The following is a 21,029-nucleotide window of genomic DNA, read 5'->3' on the forward strand; positions in this document are numbered from 1 at the left end:
CTTTCCAACTTCTGCTATGAAATCCTATTACAGATAATAAGCCTCGGCTGATGACTAAAATTTAGCCCAAAATTTCTGTTGCTATGTGAGATAGTTGTTAAGTGAATTTTGCCCTATTTTATGACCTTTCTTGCTGCAGTTGTTAAGTGAATCACTGCAGTTATTAAATTACATGGCTATTAAGTAAATCTGGCTTCCCCATTGACTTTGCTTGTCAGGTCGTAAAAGGTGAGCACATGATCCCAGGACTCTGCAAAATGTCATAGATATGCCAAGCGTCTGAATTTTGATCACACGACCATGGGGATGCTGCAAGCGTTGTAAGTGTGAAAACTGGTCATCGGTCATTTTTTCCCCCCAGTGTTGATCTAACTTTGAAGAGTCACTAAATGAATGGCTGTAGATCAAGGACTTCCTGTAAATTGCAGGAGTTAGTAGAGAAAACATCACAAAATATATGCTCTTCCATCTGTTGGAAGAACCTAAAGCAGGGGAGTGAGATCATTATTAAAAAAGCAATATATTCTTGTCACTTTGGTCAAATAATATCAATGGAATCTGCTATGAATTTTGCTATGAAACTCAAGGCCTGTGGGCTGGATCTGGCCCACAAGGTGCTTAGATCTGGCCTGCGGGCCCATCCTGGAAACAGTGAGGGACTGGCCCGTGGTGCCACTGCCAGAGAAAACGGGCTCCCGAGCTCGGTTTCCAGCTGCGATGGCCTCCTGCAACCCTCTGCCAGCGAAAAGGAGGCCATCGCAGCCGGAAACCGAGCTTGGGAGCCAGTTTTCTCTGGCAGAGCGCATGGGCTGTCACAGGCGCCCCTGACCTGAGTGACATTGAGCAGGCCATGCCCACTCTGGCCACACCCACCCCAGGCCCCCCCCGAGGTCAAACACAACTCTGATGCGGCCCTCAATGAAATCGAGTTTGACACCCCTGATCTAAAGCATCAAATTTGGAATCTTTAATAAACAGAAAAATCTGCATTTAATGAATAACAAACATATCCCACATGAGAGCCATGATGATGTATTTATTTATTAAATTTATATGCCATCCATTTCACTGACGAGTGACTCTGAGTGTAGAATAAAACAATTAGTATGTTAAAACAAGGAAGACCAAGTTCTAATAATCTCTTAGGGAGGGAAGCAAGTCAGGTGTTGGCTGCACTTTGCTTTAGTTAAACTACAAAAGTGACTCATAACTATCCTTAGCAGGGAATATAATTGCAAATAACCATTTTTTTAGTGTTCAAAGCAGCATTATATTTATATCATACCACATCAGCCTTGTGATTTGGAGTCAGTCACTGGGAAGTCAAAAAATATCCATCTACCAACCCAAACCATACCAATCGCACACATTAATCCATAATCTCCAATGAAGAACTCTTCATCCTATCTTGGATTGACCTGGGTTGCTGATAATAATAATAATAACAACAACAACAAAAATAATAATATAATAGTAACATGTAATATGTTACATGTTACATAGTAAAATTTTACATGTTGCATAATAAAGTGAAACATGTAACAGTGATACCCATTGTCATCGGGGCACTTGGTACTATGTCCAAGAATTTTATAAGATACATCAACAAATTGCAACTTCCTGCAATAACACTAGCGGAACTTCAAAAAACTGCGCTACTTGGAACATCGTACATCTTAAGAAGGTACTTGGTTGATACCTAGGACGCTGGCAGCAACCCCTATCAACCATTAGCACCAGTCAATGGTATTTGTGATGCATTTTTGAATGTTCAGTTGACTGAGTTTCATGTTTAATGAATAAAGTAAATAATAATAATAATAATAATAATAATAATAATAATAATAATAATAATAATAATAATAATAATAATAAACATCTGCCTATCCCAGGTCCTTGGGAAGCACCCGATAGGTTGATAAAAATGCCAAATCCAATCTAAACATCTGGCTGACTGTATGACCAACCACAATATGCTATGTAGGAACCAACTAATCCAGAAGTGAGTATTATTTTTACCTTGAAGTTTTCTTCAATCCGCGATGGAGTGATGGACTTTGGAATCACAATTGTATTTCTCTGGATATGAAACCGGATCAGGACCTGAGAACCAAGACCAGGCCAAACCAAGTAAGGATTACTCATCGGAAAAATTGTATCCTACTCCCACTAACTCATGCATGTATATTAACAGGCTGACATACAAACTCTTCCAAGAACTCATCGCTCCACACCCAGTGGTGAAATCCAAATTTTTTTACTACTGGTTCTATGGGCGTGGTATGGCTTGGTGGGCATGGCAAGAGAAGGATACCGCAAAATCTCCATTCCCACCCCACTCCTGGGTAAAGGATATTGTAAAATCTCCATTCCCACCCCTCTCTGGGGCCAGCCAGAGGTGGCATTTGCCGGTTCTCCGAACTACTCAAAATTTCTGCTACCGGTTCTCCAGAATCTGCTGGATTTCACCCCTGCCCATGCCCCAGCAAAATGGACCATTCTTTTCTACATTATTTGGTATCTTGGTTAGTACAGTCTACCTAGGAGTTATATGTTGCTTCTTAGAGCAGTGGCCCCCGACCTTTTAGGCAGCAAGGACTGGTTCCATGGAGAGAGGTTTTTCCACAGACTGGAGAGGACATAGTTTCGTATGCTGCCTGCATCCCATGGATGGAGCTTTGCTTGTTTGCGCGACCTTGTTTTTGGCATGCCGTGGCTTGGTGCCAGTCCACGGACTGGGAGTTGGGGACTCCTGCCTTAGAGGATCTGTCCTTCCAATAACCATTTGATCTATGAGATTTCCTACTTAACTGCACATATACCCACCTGAGCTGCTGTTTTATTGTGTTTAGCTGCAATCTCTTTAATTTTTGGATCATCCAGGAGTGAAGGGTCTTCAGGCTTGGCCCTAGCATTAAAGGAAACCAAGGTTAGCAAATAATTAATAACACTAAGAAAATTTACATTTAGTAGGAATAAAAGTATTGTTATCCAGATGCAAGGCTAACTAGCTAGAATGGAAAATAATGCATCACTACAGTATCTTGTAACATTTTCCCAAAGCAGCTTTTCTTCCTAATATATGATTTCATCCTCTACAGATTTCAAAAAAGAAGAAAAGTTCTTGTTTTTAGTTCAGGGGTTTGGCAGTGAGATGATAAGCATACGGCTTAACATCTCATTAGCCCTGAATGCATCTGGTGATCTTGGAGAGCTTTCTCACACGTACATAATATTTACCTGAATCTCGTCTATTCAGTTAAAGTATAATTAATGAAGATCACCCAACCAGAAATAATTTATAAAACACATTGGGTAAATTTGTATAACAGAACAGGCTAAGTAAACTAAGTAAGCTGCCTAAAGTAGCCCCACCAGAAAAGTAGGCAGCAAATAAATTTAACAAACAAACAAACAAACAAATAAATAAATTCTTATGATCCTGTGTGTTTTGTATAAATTATTTGTATAAATACATTTTTTTGTATTTAAAAAATGTATAAAAATGGGTAGGCTCACCCAGCACAGTATAGTGTCCTTAGGTTTAAACAATAAACACACTTGATGTGATTTTAGGCATCACGTTGTATGCATCCAACTTTCTAATCTTTTCTCTCTGTATCAAATCTGTCACTACCTTACATGTAATCTGTTACCTGCGTTACCTTACATGTTTCTCTAATAATTACTATTGCTTCTGTTATTTACTGTTATATTACATTATGAATGGTCACCATTAATAATCATTGTAATTATTTTTCTAAAGTTTCCAGATTCCTCCTACTAATCACAAATACAATTTTTGTAGAGACAATAAAAAAAGATTCAACTCATCCATCTATAGATAGCTATGTTATAACTTGCAAAAAAGGTCTCCTAATATTTCCAGGTTTCCACAAGTAGATGAAGTGGGGGTTCATCTGTTGAACTATGTGTTGTCCATCATCTTTTTTTTTTTTTTGCAGATTATGATGGCTGGGAATGTTTGGTCTTGATTCAGAAATACCCTGAGAACTACATTTCTCCATTTTGCTTTATAATTTGGGATTAGCTCACTTGCTTTGTATGCTGTGGACCCCGACAGGCCAAAGGGTGGCAGAGAGCTTCTTATAGTGTGGCTCCCACCCTTTGGAACGTCATGCCCCTCGAGGTGAGATCTGCCCCCACTCTCTTGGCCTTCCGAAAGGGCCTGAAAATAGCAATAGTACTTAGACTTATATATCGCTTCACAGTGCTTTACAGCCCTCTCTAAGCAGTTTACAGAGTTAGCGTATTGCCCCCAACAATCTGGATCCTCATTTTACCCACCTTGGAAGGATGGAAGGCTGAGACAACCTTGAGCCTGGTGAGATTTGAACTGTCAAATTGCAGGCAGCCGGCAGGCAGCAGAAGTAGCAATACCAATAAGATTTATATACCGCTTCACAGTGCTTTATAGCCCTCTCTAACAGAGTCAGCGTATTGCCCCCAACAATCTGGGTCTTCATTTTACCCACCTTGGAAGGATGGAAAGCTGAGACAACCTTGAGCTGGTGAGATTTGAACTGCTAAACTGCAGCTAGCAGTCAGCTGAAGTAGCCTGCAGTACTGCACTCAACCACTGCCCCACTGCCTTTGCCAACTGGTTTGATGGCTTGATGTAGGCATCCCAATTTGGAGGTGGTTAATAGATTAGATAAAAGGGACAAATTGGTGGCAGTATGTTTTAATTTTAATGCTGAATGTTTTTAATGGTCTCATTGTTTTATACTGTGCTGTAAGCTGTCCAGAGGTGCTGGGTAGGGAGAATTGTGGTAAATAAATTTAATAATTAAATAAAATAAAATAATTTCAGGGCGCGCATTAGCTCTTGAGTCATTTCCATTTCCCATTTATGCATTCCAATGTGCGGTTAATGATTAGCAAATCAGATGTTCAAGAACTCTCAGCTCCGGCATCTTTTGCTCAGTGTAGGAGTAAAAGACCAAATATTCTCACCAGGGTCTATCCGGAGAGCCAAGAGGACTATAGGCCGTGATGGAGATCCCTTTGGACTGACAGTATTCAATCAGCTTTTCCTGAGTAAGGTACGGGTGGCATTCAACCTACAACATATACAAAAATGGATGTCAGTCTATGTTTATTATCCCGAAACAGGTTGAAATTCAAAATGTTTCCCTTAAAAAAAATATACAATCTGCATTTGGGTCAAGTTCAACTGTGGACTCAGCCAGCCAGTTTCTTTTCACTGTGGGAGAGAAAAACCATGTCCCGTTTCAAACAGCTTGTTTCTTCAGAAAACATGATTGCCTTTTTTAAAGCTACATTGCCATCCATGTTAAATTTCAATCACAAGACTTCCCTATGTACCATATTTTTCGGAGTATAAGACGCACCTACCTTTTTTGGGTGGTTTTTTTTTAAAGTTTTTTTTTAGTTTTTAGACACACACATACAAACATACAATGTATTTTCTTTGAACAGAGTATTTGGCTGGTTCACAAATTTAAACAATGTTTAGTCATTTCAATTAAATTTACAATTTCTATATTTCTTTTTTGCCATATTTATTCCTCATCTATTTTTTTAAAAAAACCAATATTACCCTTCATCCTCATCTCTAATCATAATCAAATTCAATTTTTCCCTTCTATTCTATATTATACCCCTTCCCATTGTCATCTATTTTTATATCCATCCTCACATTGGTTAATTATGTAATATTACAATTGTTTAATACAAATTCAACATTTTAATATAAATCAATTAGTTATATAACTATCTTTTTTTGTATATTAATCAATATGAACATGAATATTCCAATTATTTCCATGCAATCCAATTTCTTACAAATCAATTAATTATATTTACCAATAATAAACCAAATAATTTTCCCCTCTTATGTTACTCATTTTCACATCTTAAACTCTCCCAATAACCCACATAGTTTTGCCCATATAATCCTCCAAATCACACCTTAATCATTTCTACTTTCATCACAATATATAATTAAAAATATTTCAATCATTACAATTTCCCTAATTAAATTTAAAAATGTTCTAGCTGTTATCCAAGCTATAATTTAATCCTTTTTACTTTCACCACCATATACCATTAAAGGTATTTCAAGTGTTACAGTTTATACTTATTCATATTTCTAAAAAAAATAAAAATTAAAAACTTATCATTGTCTAGATTTCAAAAATACAAAGACAAATATTCCAATTATTATTCATTTCATTTTTACAATCATGATTTCCCATTTATTTCTTACTACTATTCATATTTCAATTCTAAATATGTATAACATTTTTCTCTTTCATTTCTTTTTCTTTTTCTCCCTTCCCATTTTTATTTTTGCCTTTTTTTTCTCCTTTTTTTCTTTTGTGTTTAAAATCTTGAACTCTCCTTTTTTGCCCTAAATTTCCCATTGTTTGCACCTACCTTTTTTGGTGAGGAAAAAGAAGAAAAAGTAATCTCCCTCTGCCTAATTTTGCCTCCTTGCACCAAACAGCAAACAGCCTGCTTTACTTTTAGTTTCGTTTTCAGCATAACTTGATTAGCACAAGGGGAAAAAAAAATCTGCTCCAGCAATTTTTTTCCTTGAAGCAAGCAGCAGAGCCCTGTGCAAAACAGCTGAGAGCAAATCAGCTGAGAGTTGGGAGGCCGATCTAATCAACTTGTGCTAATTAGTCTATGCTGAAGCTGGAAGGAGCTGTTTTTTCTTGCTGTTTGCTTGCAAGGAGGTAACTGCTGCAAGGCACAGGCCAAAGGGTGGGGGCCAGTGGTTGGGCAGGGCTACATTCGGTGTATAAGACGCATCTAAATTTTCACCCCCTTTTAGGGGGGGAAAAGGTGCGTCTTATATTCTGAAAAATACGGTAACTGCATCACACTGCAGCCCTTACTTAATGGTTAGCAGGATTTTAATGCTGAATTTCCTTACTGCTGCTTAAGAAAAATTAACAGGTAAGCCCAATGCTTTCCCTTAAAAAAACCTCCAACTTTATTTGTTGACCTGGCAATTCTACCATGTTACACCATGATTTGTTTGATTTGTAACTCAGCAGGTTGTGTGACATCAACCACGTCTTGTTTAGTGAATAAATTATGATTAAATGTCAGGTTAATGTGATGCTAAATACTTCATCCTCTAGCCAAGAGAAATTTCACAATAATATTAATTGTAAATAGATAGGATTTTTGTGTCACAAAGGAAAAAATAAATTTGGAAATCCTAACACGAAAGTCAAAAGAATATGTAACTTAACTGATAAAAATATGTCATTCATGCCATATTTCACTGAGAAATATGTGAATATTTCTCACTTTCACTGAGACTCTGAAAAGAGCATTGTTTTTACAGCCTTCATGTGTTGAGTTCTTCACTTACTTGCAAGTGTACAAAAAGGGTACTGTTACTGTACTGTATAGGGTTACATAAGAATTTACTTCTATTTCTGGCTGAAATGCTTATTAAAGAGACACCATTGAAAGTTCCCAAAAATTCCCTGTATGAATCTTGATTATTAATCAGGAGCTGCTGACTGGATGGGGTTTGCAAGATACCTTATTTCAAAAACGTCTAGAAATTCAAAATTTATTTGCAAAACAGATACAGGAGAAGACAGTGCACAAGCAGAATCCGACAGAACAGGCAAACTATATTTAGAATATCATTTTACTCTTCTCTGTCATCCAATACCTCCTTTCAGAATATATCATGGACTGTAGAAATGCAAAAAGGCAACTGTTACAGTTTCTAATCAATTTGAATTTGTGATTGCAAATTTATAGATAAATTTGATATTTCAATAGATGATGATGTGCCTTCAAGTTGGTTTTGATTCCTAATGTTCTCAAATATATTTTTAAAGCAGATACCATAAGCATCTCCTCTACAGCATCTTTTGTTTCAATATTTTTAATTTATCGAGCTGTAAATAGGTTACTGTAAAATATCTAATTCCAGTGTCTGTAAGATAGTGTATTTTTCTAATGCCATACAAACTGGTAGATTCAATTTTTTACAAGTTCAATGATAATAAACAAACAAACCATTCAGTTAGTGTATATCATGTTAAATTTCAATTTATAATTTCAATCAACAAGCTTGCTCTGAAATTCAAATCAGAATGACAAATCACTTTAAAATGTTGAGATCAGCTGTCAGAATGGTGGATTAAACAGAGGGAAGATGTAGGGCAATTGTACATTCAGAAATTTCCTCTAATCCCTCAACAACTCAACAAGTTCAGCAATCACCAAGGACCCCTGAGTTAGAAATATTCTATCGGTACATTGTTTTTATACTTATCTCTCTTTATTTAAATAATTCTTTGTAATCCCCAAAACACTTCTTATGAATTTACCTGGTTATTTGCAGGTTTGTATTTCAATTTGGGCTTCTTCAAGATTCTCTCCAACTGTTCATGGTTGAAGTTGGAAACACCAATTGCCTTCACCAATCCAGTATCTACTAGTTCCTCCATTGCCTAAGGACATACCAAAGACCAAATAGGAGATAAAGCAGATAAAGAGATAAAACATATATCAACAGAAAAATCTGTCGATGTTAGTCTTTTTAGGATTTCCCAAGACCAGCAAGAGAAGAACCATTATAAAGAGGTTTGCATTCAGAAACATCACTTAGTACAACCTTCCTGGAATTCTACCACTTCACAACAAGCAAACTTCTGAAAAACATCAGGCTGTGAAAGGCAGTCGATGATTATTTTCATTCTTTTTGTATAATAATAATGAACTGATTATTACAGCATGTACTGAGAGAGAGTTGATATTTTCCAAGGCCCTCTCTTAAAGCGCCTGGGTCACAATTGCTGTAAGCCATGATTTGTTCTGTAAGTCAAATCTGGTTGAGTTCATACATAAGTTGAAAGTAAAGCACATTTTGTCATAAATGTCCCAATCATAGGGAATGGCTACAAGAGAGTTTCAGAGGAAGAGGAAGATAAGCAATTCAATTTCTGAAGTTAGAGGACTGGGTTATAACTTTGCCAGCAGTTAAGAGTATAAATATAAATACCCACTATGTCAGTGTTGGCGAACCTTTTTGGCACCGAGTGCCGAAACGGGAGCACACACACGCTCAGAGGAGCACCAGAAACTGCAAGAGAAGCTTGCTGGGAAACTGAGCTTCTGGTTTCCCGTGTGCACATGCATGCCAGCTACCTGGTCTTCCTGTTTCTGGCACGCATGAGTGTACGAAGACCAGTTGGCTGGCACACATGCACACACCGGAAACCGGAAGCTCAGTTTCCCAGCGCGCACATGATGCCAGGGAGCTGTTCCCCCAGTTTCCGGTGCTCCCATGTGCGCGAAGACCAGCATGCACTCTGGAACCCGGAAGAGCAACGGGCACGGCTGGCGTGCCCAGAGAGATGGCTCTGCGTGCCACTTCCAGCATGCCTGCCATAGGTTCGCCATCACGGCACTAGGTGAATAGGTCAGCCAATTCCAGTTATGACATCCTACAGGTAGTCTTCGACTTACGACCACAATTGAGCATAAAATTTATGACTTTTCTTGCCACATTTATTAAGTGAATCACTCTAGTTGTTAACTTAGTATAACAGCTGTTAAGTGAATCTGGCTTCCCCACTGACTTTGCTTGTCAGAAGGTCACAAAAGGGACACTGCAACCGTCATAAAAATGAACCAGTTGTCAAGCATCCGAACCTTGCTTTGGGATGCTGCAATGGTCATAAGCGTGAAAAATAGTTGTCACTTTTTTCAGTGCTGCTGTAACTTTATACAGTCACTAAATGAACTGTTGTAAGTTGAGGACTATCTCCATTTGTTATTTCGATATGCTTCAAACTATCATAGAATAGAAGGTGTGCAGCTAATAGAAATTGAATTGCACATATATGACTTTTCAGGATGCTTTCTCTCTCTCTCAAAAAAAGGAATAAACTAATTGTAAGATTCACCTTTATTGATTCCTATTTTGCATATTCATATGCTTGGTGCATTTCATATTGAAATAAATTGAAGATTAGATTACATTAACATCAAACATTCCTGGACAAAGAATTATTACACAAAGCCTGTCTAATATAAATATACATATAAAATTCCAGCTGTTTTGTTTTTTTGGGGGGGTTCTTTTGCTTATCTTAAACAGGAGGGAGAACAGTGAGATTTAAATACCTTAATCTCTTCCTCTTAAAAGTTTGCAATAGCCAAGGAAATCCTAGTCTGCATTTCTAACCAAAAATATTTTTCATTTTTGGTAAATATCATCAAAAAATCAAAAGGGATCCATAATTAAGCAAGTTTATAAAATAAATCATGAACAGAAAAATCTCCAGGACATAAAATTTATGTTATAATTTCAACTAATGCAGTTATAATATTTGCAATATAAAAGTACAAGGTATAAAATATCCACATTCAACCTACTGCATACAGCCGGGATGTCAAACTCAAGGCCCAAGGAAAATACAAAGGACCAACTTGCAGTGCCTCTGCTAGCGAAAACGGGCTGCAGGTCCAGCAGGGTACTGCAGGAGGCCAGCCGGCCCGTCTCCTCCCCCTTTCCGGCCCGCAGAGGACTACATTGCAGATTCAGCCCTCCAAGAAATCCAGTTTGACACCCCTCTGGCATACAGGGAAGAAACATCTTTAATTGAAATTGAACATACCTCCCATGTGTCTAAAATATTTGTGTTACTGGATATCATCATGCCTTTATCATCCACAGGAAACAGATTATCTCCTGCCTGTCAATATAGCAAGAGCCCAAGTCAGTTTACTTCTAAACAGGTGACGCTGCCTTAGTCAGAACTGAGCATCAAATATGTGCATTTTACAAATAAAAATGTGGATATAGATAGATAGATAGATAGATAGATAGATATAGATATAGATATAGATATAGATATATAGATATAGATATAGATATAGATATAGATATAGATATATTATATATATATACACACACACATACACGTATAAGTCTCACAGCAGACAACACAAAATGTCTGATAAAGCCTGGAAAGTGGTGATTTGAGATGCCACCCAACTATGGCAATACAAACATCTTGATTTACGTAGGAAAAACCCTGGCTAGAACAGCAATGCACATATAAACCTACGAATAAAAGAACAATATATTCTGGCAGCCAGCAGGCCATAGGGCCAGAAGAAAAAAGCCCAGAATCGAGTGGATGTGACTCCACTGAGCTAGGGCTGCAGAAAAATCTTGGTTACGTAGGAAAAACCTGGCTAAAAGAAAAACACACATAAAACCTACGAAGAGTAAGAATATATATATATATATATATATATATATATATATATATATATATATGTGTGTGTGTGTGTGTGTGTGTGTGTTTATGTGTGTGTGTGTGTGTGTGTTTGTATATATATGTGTGTGTGTGTGTATGTTTGTATATGTATATACATATACATATACATATATTTGTGTGTGTGTGTTTTTATGCATACATTTTAATGTTTTGTTTGTTTTCTTTAAAAAAAAAATCTTTTGGGAGGTTTGTATCTTAACTTTTTGAATAAAAAAGGTATATAAGAACCAAGCAGTGGAGCTTTCCTTAGTGGTGTTATTCAGTATGCAAAAACTACCGGTAGACAATGCTGAAAGATTTCATGTCAGGCGCAAAGTATCTGAACCATACATTATGTTGCAATACAAAAGGATTTACTGCTCAGCCTATAGACAATAATCTAATCAACTAATGGTGAATTCTAAACTGGTGCTACATAAGAATTTACGGAATTCGGGAGGGGTAGTTGGATCATTTGTGACAATGTAATGACTCTAGACTAATTACTCATTTAACTCCGTCCCCTGGCTCTGCTTCTTTTCCTACATCATGCCCCTGATCAGCTGAAGGACTATGCACATCGTCAGCCAAAAGAGTGGTGACATCAAAGTAAACATCATTTCTATTTTTTGAAGGTCACGGCCAAACTGCTTCCATTTGATCAAAAATCTTTCACCCGTCCAAGAAATGGTCTGAAACTGCCCCCACTGGATCTCAGCAATTAAATAGCTGAATTTAGGGTCCTTTGAGAGGTCTAGGTGAACACTGACTCCCAGAAGTTTCCTGTTCCTATTTCAACCCTTTTAGGAAAAGTCAGAAAGGCCATTTTTAGGGGCCTCATCAAGGAACTATAAGTAGTTCACAATCTGCTCAACTTGTCCTCGTTTAATGACTGCAATTGGATCTGACAAGTTGAAAGTCATGTGACTATGATAAGTTTACAACATTATTTCCCATTCGGTTGTTTAGCAAGACATCACATGACTGTGACTTACAATTTTACCTCCACATCTCCATTCTTTTTTTTTTTTTTTTTTTTGGTCAGTAGCAAGTTGGGAAGCACAAATAGTGATTGTGGGACACTGCAATGGCTGTAAATGTAAGGATTGGCTACTTTTTTTTTTTTACATTGTCGTAATTTTGAGTGATTGCTAAATGAGGTAGTTGGTAAGCAAGGACTATCTGTAATAGGATGTGCTTGGTTCTGAATTTGGGAAGATGCTTTAAAAAAAAAATCAAAGCAGTATCCAGTTAATTAAATAATGATTCTCTAAATTCCTTGCAGTAATTTTTCATAGCTTTACCTTGAGATACCAGAGGCTAAACACGGAATGTACTGATTGCAAAACAGATACCATAATCTATGTCCCCCAAGCAAGAGCACATTGTTGTACATTCCTTTCACAAACTAAAAAAAGCACTTTCTTACATTCATAAGAAGCTATTCAGCCAGTTACTTAAATAAAAGTTAAAAATGAACTTGAAAATATAAAAAGTCCAGAGAGGGCATCAGCAATAGGTTTTAGAAGGCAGATTCCATGGTTCAGCCTCTTAAGATGCTACTGGCACCCCAAAATAAAAATATGTAATAGTTAACACCACCACACCTTACTAGGTTTTGAATATTTCACCCTGAAATTCTCAAAAGAGATGTTAGTCATTTTTAAATTTTCTAATAATTAAAAATCATGGTTTGTGGCTGTGTAGATGCCATCTAGGTGTTTCATGGGCTTTACTTGGCTAGCCCCAGGTTTATACCACCATCCTTCAACTGTAATCACTCAAGGACTTCAGGGTTAATTGTGTTCTAGTTGCCATTAAAAGTACCTTTGATAGGATCCTTACAAGCTTGGTGTTCTAAATACCGAGTGCCAAATTTATGGCCAGAATTAAATCACAGAAACAAGAAACCCGTTCAAGCACAGATTCACTCGAACAACAGAAAAATCCACCCCACAAAAAAAAAAAATGTTTTGATTAGAGCTGCTTGTGGAGCTGGGTTTTCTCCCCCTGGCCGTATTCTGTACATGACTTTTCTTATTACACTTTTACATACTCAAGACTTCTTCACATCCACTTATCCAAATGGCGCCAACAAGAGCCTTGGTGCCGCAGCAGATTAAAGTGCAGTTAACTAGCACCAGCTGCCTGCAATTATTGCAAGTTCGAATCTCACCAGGCTCAAGGTTGACTCAGCCTTCCATCCTTTCGAGGTAGGTAAAATGAGGACCCGGATTGTGGGGGCAATAAGCTGACTTTGTATAAAAAAGAGAACACCGCTTGGGGGGGGTGGGGGCAAAAGCCCTACTAAGCAGGTATATACAAAAGTATGAAGGCTATTGCTTAACGCATTGTAAGCTGCCCTGAATCTCCCGAGAAGGGCGGCATATAAATTGAACCAATAAATAAAATGCGTGGGAATGGAGGTGCTTAGCATAGGCTTTTCATTGCATGTTCCCCCTTCAGTTTTCTGATGCCAATCAGATAGCAATGGGGAAAGTGTGGGATGGACCGTCAATGATCTTCTTGTGGGCCTTGTGTTCCCAGGTGATTGACCAGGAGAAAAGCTGAACAGCTTCAGAAGTCTGGGAGCTGTAATCTAAACATACTGAAAGGATGGGGAAGCCTACAGTACCTGTGCATCAGTTTTCCTCCCACCAAAAAGAAAAGAGAAGCCATATGGAGTACCTTACATCCTATTGGCCAGTGGATAAGGTAAAGGTCCAGGTAATTCAACTTCAAGGCCTTCAGAGTTGCCTGACAGGCACCCTTGACCAAAGACTTCTCATGGAACGTGCACCAAAGCTGTAAGAAAAACACCATGTGGAGAAGTTAGTTCCCGTGTTCCCTAAATTGCACACATGGGTGTCAACGTCTCCATAATAACTCCCCTGGATTATAAGGAATTATTTAAAAATCAGACTATTAATCAGATTTACATAAGAAACATGAAAAATCTGGAGGGTGGAAACTTTCAAGAAAAAGACCAACTTCCTTAAATTACCACTCCATTCTTCAACTCAAGAATAGACTGGATAGGGGCACTAAATTTCAGGTCAATCCCATCAGGAGGTTGGAGATGCCTAGCTGCAGTTGCTGCCACAATCCACATTACAAAAAATGGCCTTGAAAAGTAGTTCAAAAACTATGACCAGTACAAAAATAAACCCCACACGGCAGTGGTGAAATCCAAATTTTTTTACTACCGGTTCTGTGGGTGTAGTTTGGTGGGTGTGGTGTGGTGTGGCTTGGTGGGTGTGGCAGGGGAAGCATACTGCAAAATCTTCATTCCCTCCCCACTCCTGGGGGAAGGAAACTGCAAAATCTCCATTCCCACCCCACTCTGGGGCCAGCCGGAAGTGGTATTTGCCGGTTCTCCAAACTACTCAAAATTTCCGCTGCCGGTTCTCAAGAACCTGTCAGAACCTGCTGGATTTCATCCCTGCCACAAGGTTATTAACTGGATGGATAGAAAATTTCTTAAGTGTGATTTATACAACCATTGGTAATGTTTATTTTATTTATCTATTTGTATCCCACCTTTAATCATTTTTACAAATAACTCAAGGGAGCGAACATATCCAACACATCTTCCTTTTCACTATTAAGTCAGAACTAGAATTCGCTGCCTGCCACTTTCTAGCAGGACATTCTATTGTGGACATTCTAGTTCTAATCTTGCACTCTTTATATAACTCTGGAACTAATCAGCATGATTTGACATAAATAATTTTTAATGTCTACAACAGTTATTTATTTATTTAATTTGTATCCTGCTGAATCTTCCTAAACTCCAGGGAGATTACAAATATCCAGGGTATTTAAAAAACATTCAGAATTAAGGGTCCCCCCCCCACTTTAAGATGTAAATATATATACCTTGCTGACGATAAAAAGATCCTCACGCTTTACAACCCCACCCTTGATTGCATCCTGAATACCGTTGCCAACTTCTTCTTCATTCTGGTACACGTAGGCACAGTCTATATGGCGATAGCCTACATCAATGGCCTTCTTCACAGCATCTTTTACTTTTCCTGGTGGAGACTGGACAACAGAAGAATCCTAGTCAAGAATCTTATTTGGCTAATTTGTCACATAGCAAGCAACTTACCTATGAAAAAGTAAGATGATATTAGTTTAATATTTAACCACAGTTGGTTGTTTTGGGCAAGATCCAAAAATGGTATATTTCTTAAGATGGCAACCTTTGATCTGCACCTAAAGCTAAGCCATAAAGAAAATCATTTTACAGTATAGGATGATATGTGATTCCAGTTAATTATTATTCAGCTTGTCTATCATGCTAACAAAGATGATGCAAAAACACACATCAACCCTGCCTTTTGTCAATTTGAAAACAAAGTTTATTAGTAATAGAAAGTACTTATACTTAACCATGGCTAACAAAGACCATGATACAAAATAGGGTTTCTTAATCTTTCTAATCATGGTTTCCCATCTTGATTTGCAGCCAACATTTAATCACAATATGTACAGTGAAGCGTCTAGGCATATCTCTAGGCAAGGAAAATGAAAACTGTCACATCTACATAGGCCAACTTTGCAACCTTCATTAGTGAGAAACTATATTACAAACACGAGTGCCAATAAACCACGGCAGATATCTTAAGGAGGGGTGCTAGCTTTCAAAGGAATAGAGAGTAAAAAGTCAGAATGCTGCATTTTAGCTCTTGATTGCTTATACCAGAGGTCTTCAAACTTGGCAGCTTTAAGACTTGTGGACTTCAACTCCCAGAAATCATAGCTGGCTGGAGAATTCTGGGAGTTGAAGTCCACAAGTCTTAAAGCTGCCAAGTTTGGGGACTCCTGGGTTATACTATCTTGGATGGGAGAGTTATTAACGCTTAGCCTCTTCTTTGGTAAACAAGGAATGACTGTCATTTCTAAGTCCTACTTACGATATAATTTATTTACAATTTTTGACGGAAATACTGATACAATTCAATACTCTGCAATAGCAAACATGAGAAGAGAGCAGAAAAAACGCTAAGCTTCAAGATTCCCGGAATTCCTTATGTGTTAGCCTTGTTGTTTGGGGATAATGGGAAATGTAATTCAATATGTTTATTAGTTTTGAATTGTTTTAGACCCACCTTTATTTTTGTAAATAACTCAAGGTGGTGAACATACCTAACGCTCCTTCCTCCCCCTATTATCCCCACAACAACCCTGTGAGGTGAATTTGGCCTGTAAGCTGATTAGTTCTAGTAAGGTGTTCTAATAAGGTGAGTTCTAGTAAGGTGAGACTAGAACCGAGTTTCCTGATTTCTAGAGTGGTGCCTTTATCACTAGACCAAACTGGCTCTTTTATTTATTTTTAGATACATTTATTAGTTATTGGCTAAAACAGTATTTCTCAGCCTTGGCAACTTCTCTGATGGGTGGACTCAAGGCTATTTCTTGACAGGATGAAGGATTTTTGATTGTACAAATGGGAACAATTTGTCTCCCAACCCCTATTCTGACCTTTTAAAATAACAACAACCTTGAAATACTGCTTACTTTGATGTCACCACTCTTTTGCTGATGATGTGCATGATCCTTCAGTTGATCAGTTCTTTGCGAATGTACTGTTCTGGTTGGGCTACTGTGATATCAGTCCAATGCACCTGGACTGATTCTGTGTTGTTCATTATTGATGTAGACATTCGTGGTAGTGGGAGGTACAAAAGGTTCAATAACATGCAGCTTGTTCCCAATTAATTAGGATGCCAGAACTTGATTACTTCTCTGTGCAAATCAGGCCACTGATGAAACATAGTGTGCAGTAATGCCTTCAATGTTTCTCAACCTTGGCAATTTTCCGAAGTGTTCAGCATGCTGGGGAATTCTACAACTGTAGAAGTTGTAACCCAAAACACTTGGAGGATACCACACTGCTTATCCTTAGTTAAAGCAGAAATTGTTTAGGATATTATCTACACTAAGGATTTATTTATTTCACATGGGAAGATGCTGACGTATTCGCCCAAAACCGAAAATACTGGAGGATCCCTTGCTGCCTGATATGCTATATAGCATGGGAGGCTCTAATGCTATTTGTTTATTTATAAGTAGAAATTTAATAGCCTGGGCACCACCAGTATGCAGCTGGTATCAATTCCCACTCTGCAGATGTGCAGCTGGCACTTCCAATGAAAATTGAACCCAAAATATATACAGTCAGGTCCAGAAATATTGGGACATCGACACAATTCTAACATCTTTGGCTCTATACACCACCACAATGGAGTTGGAATGAAACAAATACAATGTGCGTTAACTGCAGACTGTCAGCTTTAATTTGAGGGTATGTACATCCAACTCAGGTGAACGGTGTAGGACTTACAGCAGTTTGCATATGTGCTTCCCACTTGTTAAGGGACCAAAAGTAATGGGACAGAATAATAATCATAAATCAAACTTTCCCTTCTTAATACTTGGTTGCAAATCCTTTGCAGTCAATCACAGCCTGAAGTCTGGAACGTGTAGACATCACCAGACACTGGGTTTCATCCCTGGTGATGCTCTGCCAGGCCTCTACTGCAACTGTCTTCAGTTCCTGCTTGTTCTTGGGGCATTTTCCCTTCAGTTTTGTCTTCAGCAAGTGAAATGCATGCTCAATGGGATTCAGGTCAGGTGATTGACTTGGCCATTGCATAACATTCCACTTCTGTCCCTTCAAAAACTCTTTGGTTGCTTTTGCAGTATGCTTTGGGTCATTGTCCATCTGCACTGTGAAGTGCCATCCAATGAGTTCTGCAGCATTTGGCTGAATGTGAGCAGATAAAATTGCCCAAAACACTTCAGAATTCATCCTGCTGCTTTTGTCAGCAGTCACATCATCAATAAATACAAGAGAACCAGTTCCATTGGCAGCCATACATGCCCAGGCCATGACACTACCACCACCATGCTTCACTGATGAGGTGGCATGCTTAGGATCATGAGCAATTCCTTTCCTTCTCCATACTCTTCTCTTCCCATCAATCTGGTACAAGTTGATCTTGGTCTCATCTGTCCATAGGATCTTGTTCCAGAACTGTGAAGGCTTTGTTAGATGTTGTTTGGCAAACTATAATCTGGCCTTCCTGTTTTTGAAGCTCACCAATGGTTTACATCTTGTGGTGAACCCTCTGTATTCATTCTGGTGAAGTCTTCTCTTGATTGTTGACTTTGACACACATACACCTACCTCCTGGAGAGTGTTCTTGATTTGACCAACTGTTGTGAAGGGTGTTTTCTTCACCAGGGAAAGAATTAGTCATCCACCACACTTGTTTTCCATGGTCTCCCAGATCTTTTGGTGTTGCTGAGCTCACCAGTGCATTCCTTCTTCTTGAGAATGTTTCAAACAGTTGTTTTGGCCATGCCTAATGTTCTTGCTATCTCTCTGATGGGTTTGTTTTGTTTCTTCAGCCTAATGATGGCTTGCTTCACTGATAGTGACAGCTCTTTGGATCTCATCTTGAGAGTTGACAGCAACAGATTCCAAATGCAAATAGCACACTTGAAATGAACTCTGGGCCTTTTATCTGCACATTGTAATTGGGGTAATGAGGGAATATCACACACCTGGCCATGGAACAGCTGAGAAGCCAATTGTCCCATTACTTTTGGTCCCTTAACAAGTGGGAGGCACATATACAAACTGCTGTAAATCCTACACCGTTCACCTGAGTTGGATGTACATACCCTCAAATTAAAGCTGACAGTCTGCAGTTAACGCACATTGTGTTTGTTTCATTCCAACTCCATTGTGGTGGTGTATAGAGCCAAAGATGTTAGAATTGTGTTGATGTCCCAATATTTCTGGACCTGACTGTAGTTATCTTAATTAGATCTTCATGTACCATAACCATTTTTCAAGTAATAAGCACTGGTAGTTCTTTTGTAAAAACAACAAAATGTCAAGAACTATAAAGAAAGCAAATTATCTGAGGCATCTGAGGGTTCCTGGAACAAATTCTTCTGCTCCTAAGGGCAAATAACGCATATTTGATTTAGGTAGCAAGGCTCTTGCAAAGATAAAGCTACAGGCTGCAGTTTTATTAGAAAATAGAATTAACAGAAGAAAACCTTGTTTGGAACAGACGATTTTTATAGCAAAAGCTCCTGCTGAAATGACTCTGTCACTGCTAATTATTGAAAATAATTTGACCAATGCTATTAACTCTCTTTGCATGGTGGTTTAAGATTACAGATAGCCCTCGATTTAAGACTACAATTGGGACAGGAACAGTGGTGAAATCAAAATTTTTTTACTACTGGTTCTATGGGCGTGGCTTGGTGGGCATGGCGTGGCTTGGTGGGTGTGGCAGGGGAAGGATACTGCAAAATCTCCATTCCCACCCCACTCTGGGGCCAGCCAGAGGTGGTATTTGCTGGTTCTCTAAACTACTCAAAATTTTTGCTACCGTTCAGAACCTGCTGGATTTCACCCCTGGACAGGAACCTCAATTCCTAAGCGACGCAGTTGTTAAATGCCGGATTTTATGACTTTTGCCATAGTCATTAAAATTAATCCTGCTCCTCCACTGTCTTTGTCAGAATCCCTCTGGGGAAGTCACAAATGGCTATTACGTGATCTCGGGACACTGCAACTGTCACATGCCAGTTGCCAAGCACTCAAATTTTGATCACACGAGGGTGGGATGTTGCAAGGACCAGTTGCAAGTCACTTTTTTCACTATTGTAACTTCAAAAAGTTGTTAAATGAATGGTCATAAATTGTATGAAAGGCCACTCAAGAAAATAAAAGGCCCATTTTCTTCCAAGGCATTCACCTGAGGGAACACATGTAGTGCCTAGATGAGGTCAGAAACCTGCTGCAAACATGGAATAAACAGCACAAATGATTTAGAGCACTTTTATTCAAACTTGGTAACTTTTCAGATGGGTGGCCTGCAACTCCCAGAATTCTCCAGCCAGGTGCCATCATTTTGGGTATATAGAGGAAGGGCCCTTGAATAGAAGCTTCTAATGCGAAAAATGCAGTTTTTTTTTTTTTTAAAGAATGGGGATATTCCATTAAATACTTTCTTAACTTCAGTAAAAAGAGCCTCTAAATCCTGTAATAGTTGAAATTAGCCATAGAAACAGATCTCATGGGATTTTATAAAGACAATACAACGAAGTCAATTAAGGAACTAGATTGACAAGTATTTATTTTCACAAAAGGGACCAAATGATGTTAACCAGATTAATTTATGAATAAATTATGCAGCAGGTTAAAATATAAAGGGCTCCCTATTGCAACTATTGGGACAAAAATATACACATCAGAAAACCACAATTTTCACTAATATCACTTCTCTTCATATCAGTTTAAAGTGTGCAAAGATGGAAGCAGGGAGAAACATATTCTTACTCTCTTTATTTTAGCCACTTGACCATAGTGGCTTTTATCCAGCTCAAAAAAAATTACTATCAACAGAGTTAAGACTATCTCCCAAGACAGAAACCTCAAATAGAATTTGGATAACAGAGTTGGAAGAGACCTTGGAGATCTTCTAGTCCAACCCCCTGCTCAGGCAGGAAACCCTATACTATTTCAAACAAATGATTGTCCAATCTCTTCTTTAAAACGTCCAGTGTTGGAACATTTACAACTTCTGGAGGCAAGTTGTTCCACTGATTAATTGTTCTGTCAGGAAATTTCGTGTTAGTTCTAGGTTGCATCTCTCCTCGATTAGTTTTCATCCATTGCTTCTTGTCCTGCCCTCAGGTGCT

At 38.4% G+C, this 21,029-nt stretch overlaps 1 protein-coding gene across 2 annotated transcripts in view; it reads right to left on the reverse strand.

The window, feature by feature from the left end:
- LOC139319983 (aldo-keto reductase family 1 member B1-like) overlaps nt 1–21,029 on the reverse strand; it is a 32,684-nt gene that overhangs the window by 4,130 nt on the left and 7,525 nt on the right. For both annotated transcript variants that reach the window (XM_070948094.1, XM_070948093.1), the window contains exons 2-8: nt 15,174–15,341; nt 13,983–14,099; nt 10,647–10,724; nt 8,352–8,474; nt 4,978–5,084; nt 2,827–2,908; nt 2,020–2,103 (exon numbers count right to left, since the gene is read on the reverse strand). In XM_070948094.1, coding sequence (XP_070804195.1) covers nt 2,020–2,103; nt 2,827–2,908; nt 4,978–5,084; nt 8,352–8,474; nt 10,647–10,724; nt 13,983–14,099; nt 15,174–15,341 — 759 coding nt within the window. The remainder of the gene's footprint in view (nt 1–2,019; nt 2,104–2,826; nt 2,909–4,977; nt 5,085–8,351; nt 8,475–10,646; nt 10,725–13,982; nt 14,100–15,173; nt 15,342–21,029) is intronic.

The sequence above is a fragment of the Pituophis catenifer genome, unplaced genomic scaffold, assembly GCF_029215685.1.
Source record: "Pituophis catenifer annectens isolate HBS135680 unplaced genomic scaffold, rPitCat1.0.hap2 SCAF_7, whole genome shotgun sequence".
NCBI classification, from domain to species: Eukaryota; Metazoa; Chordata; class Lepidosauria; order Squamata; family Colubridae; genus Pituophis; species Pituophis catenifer.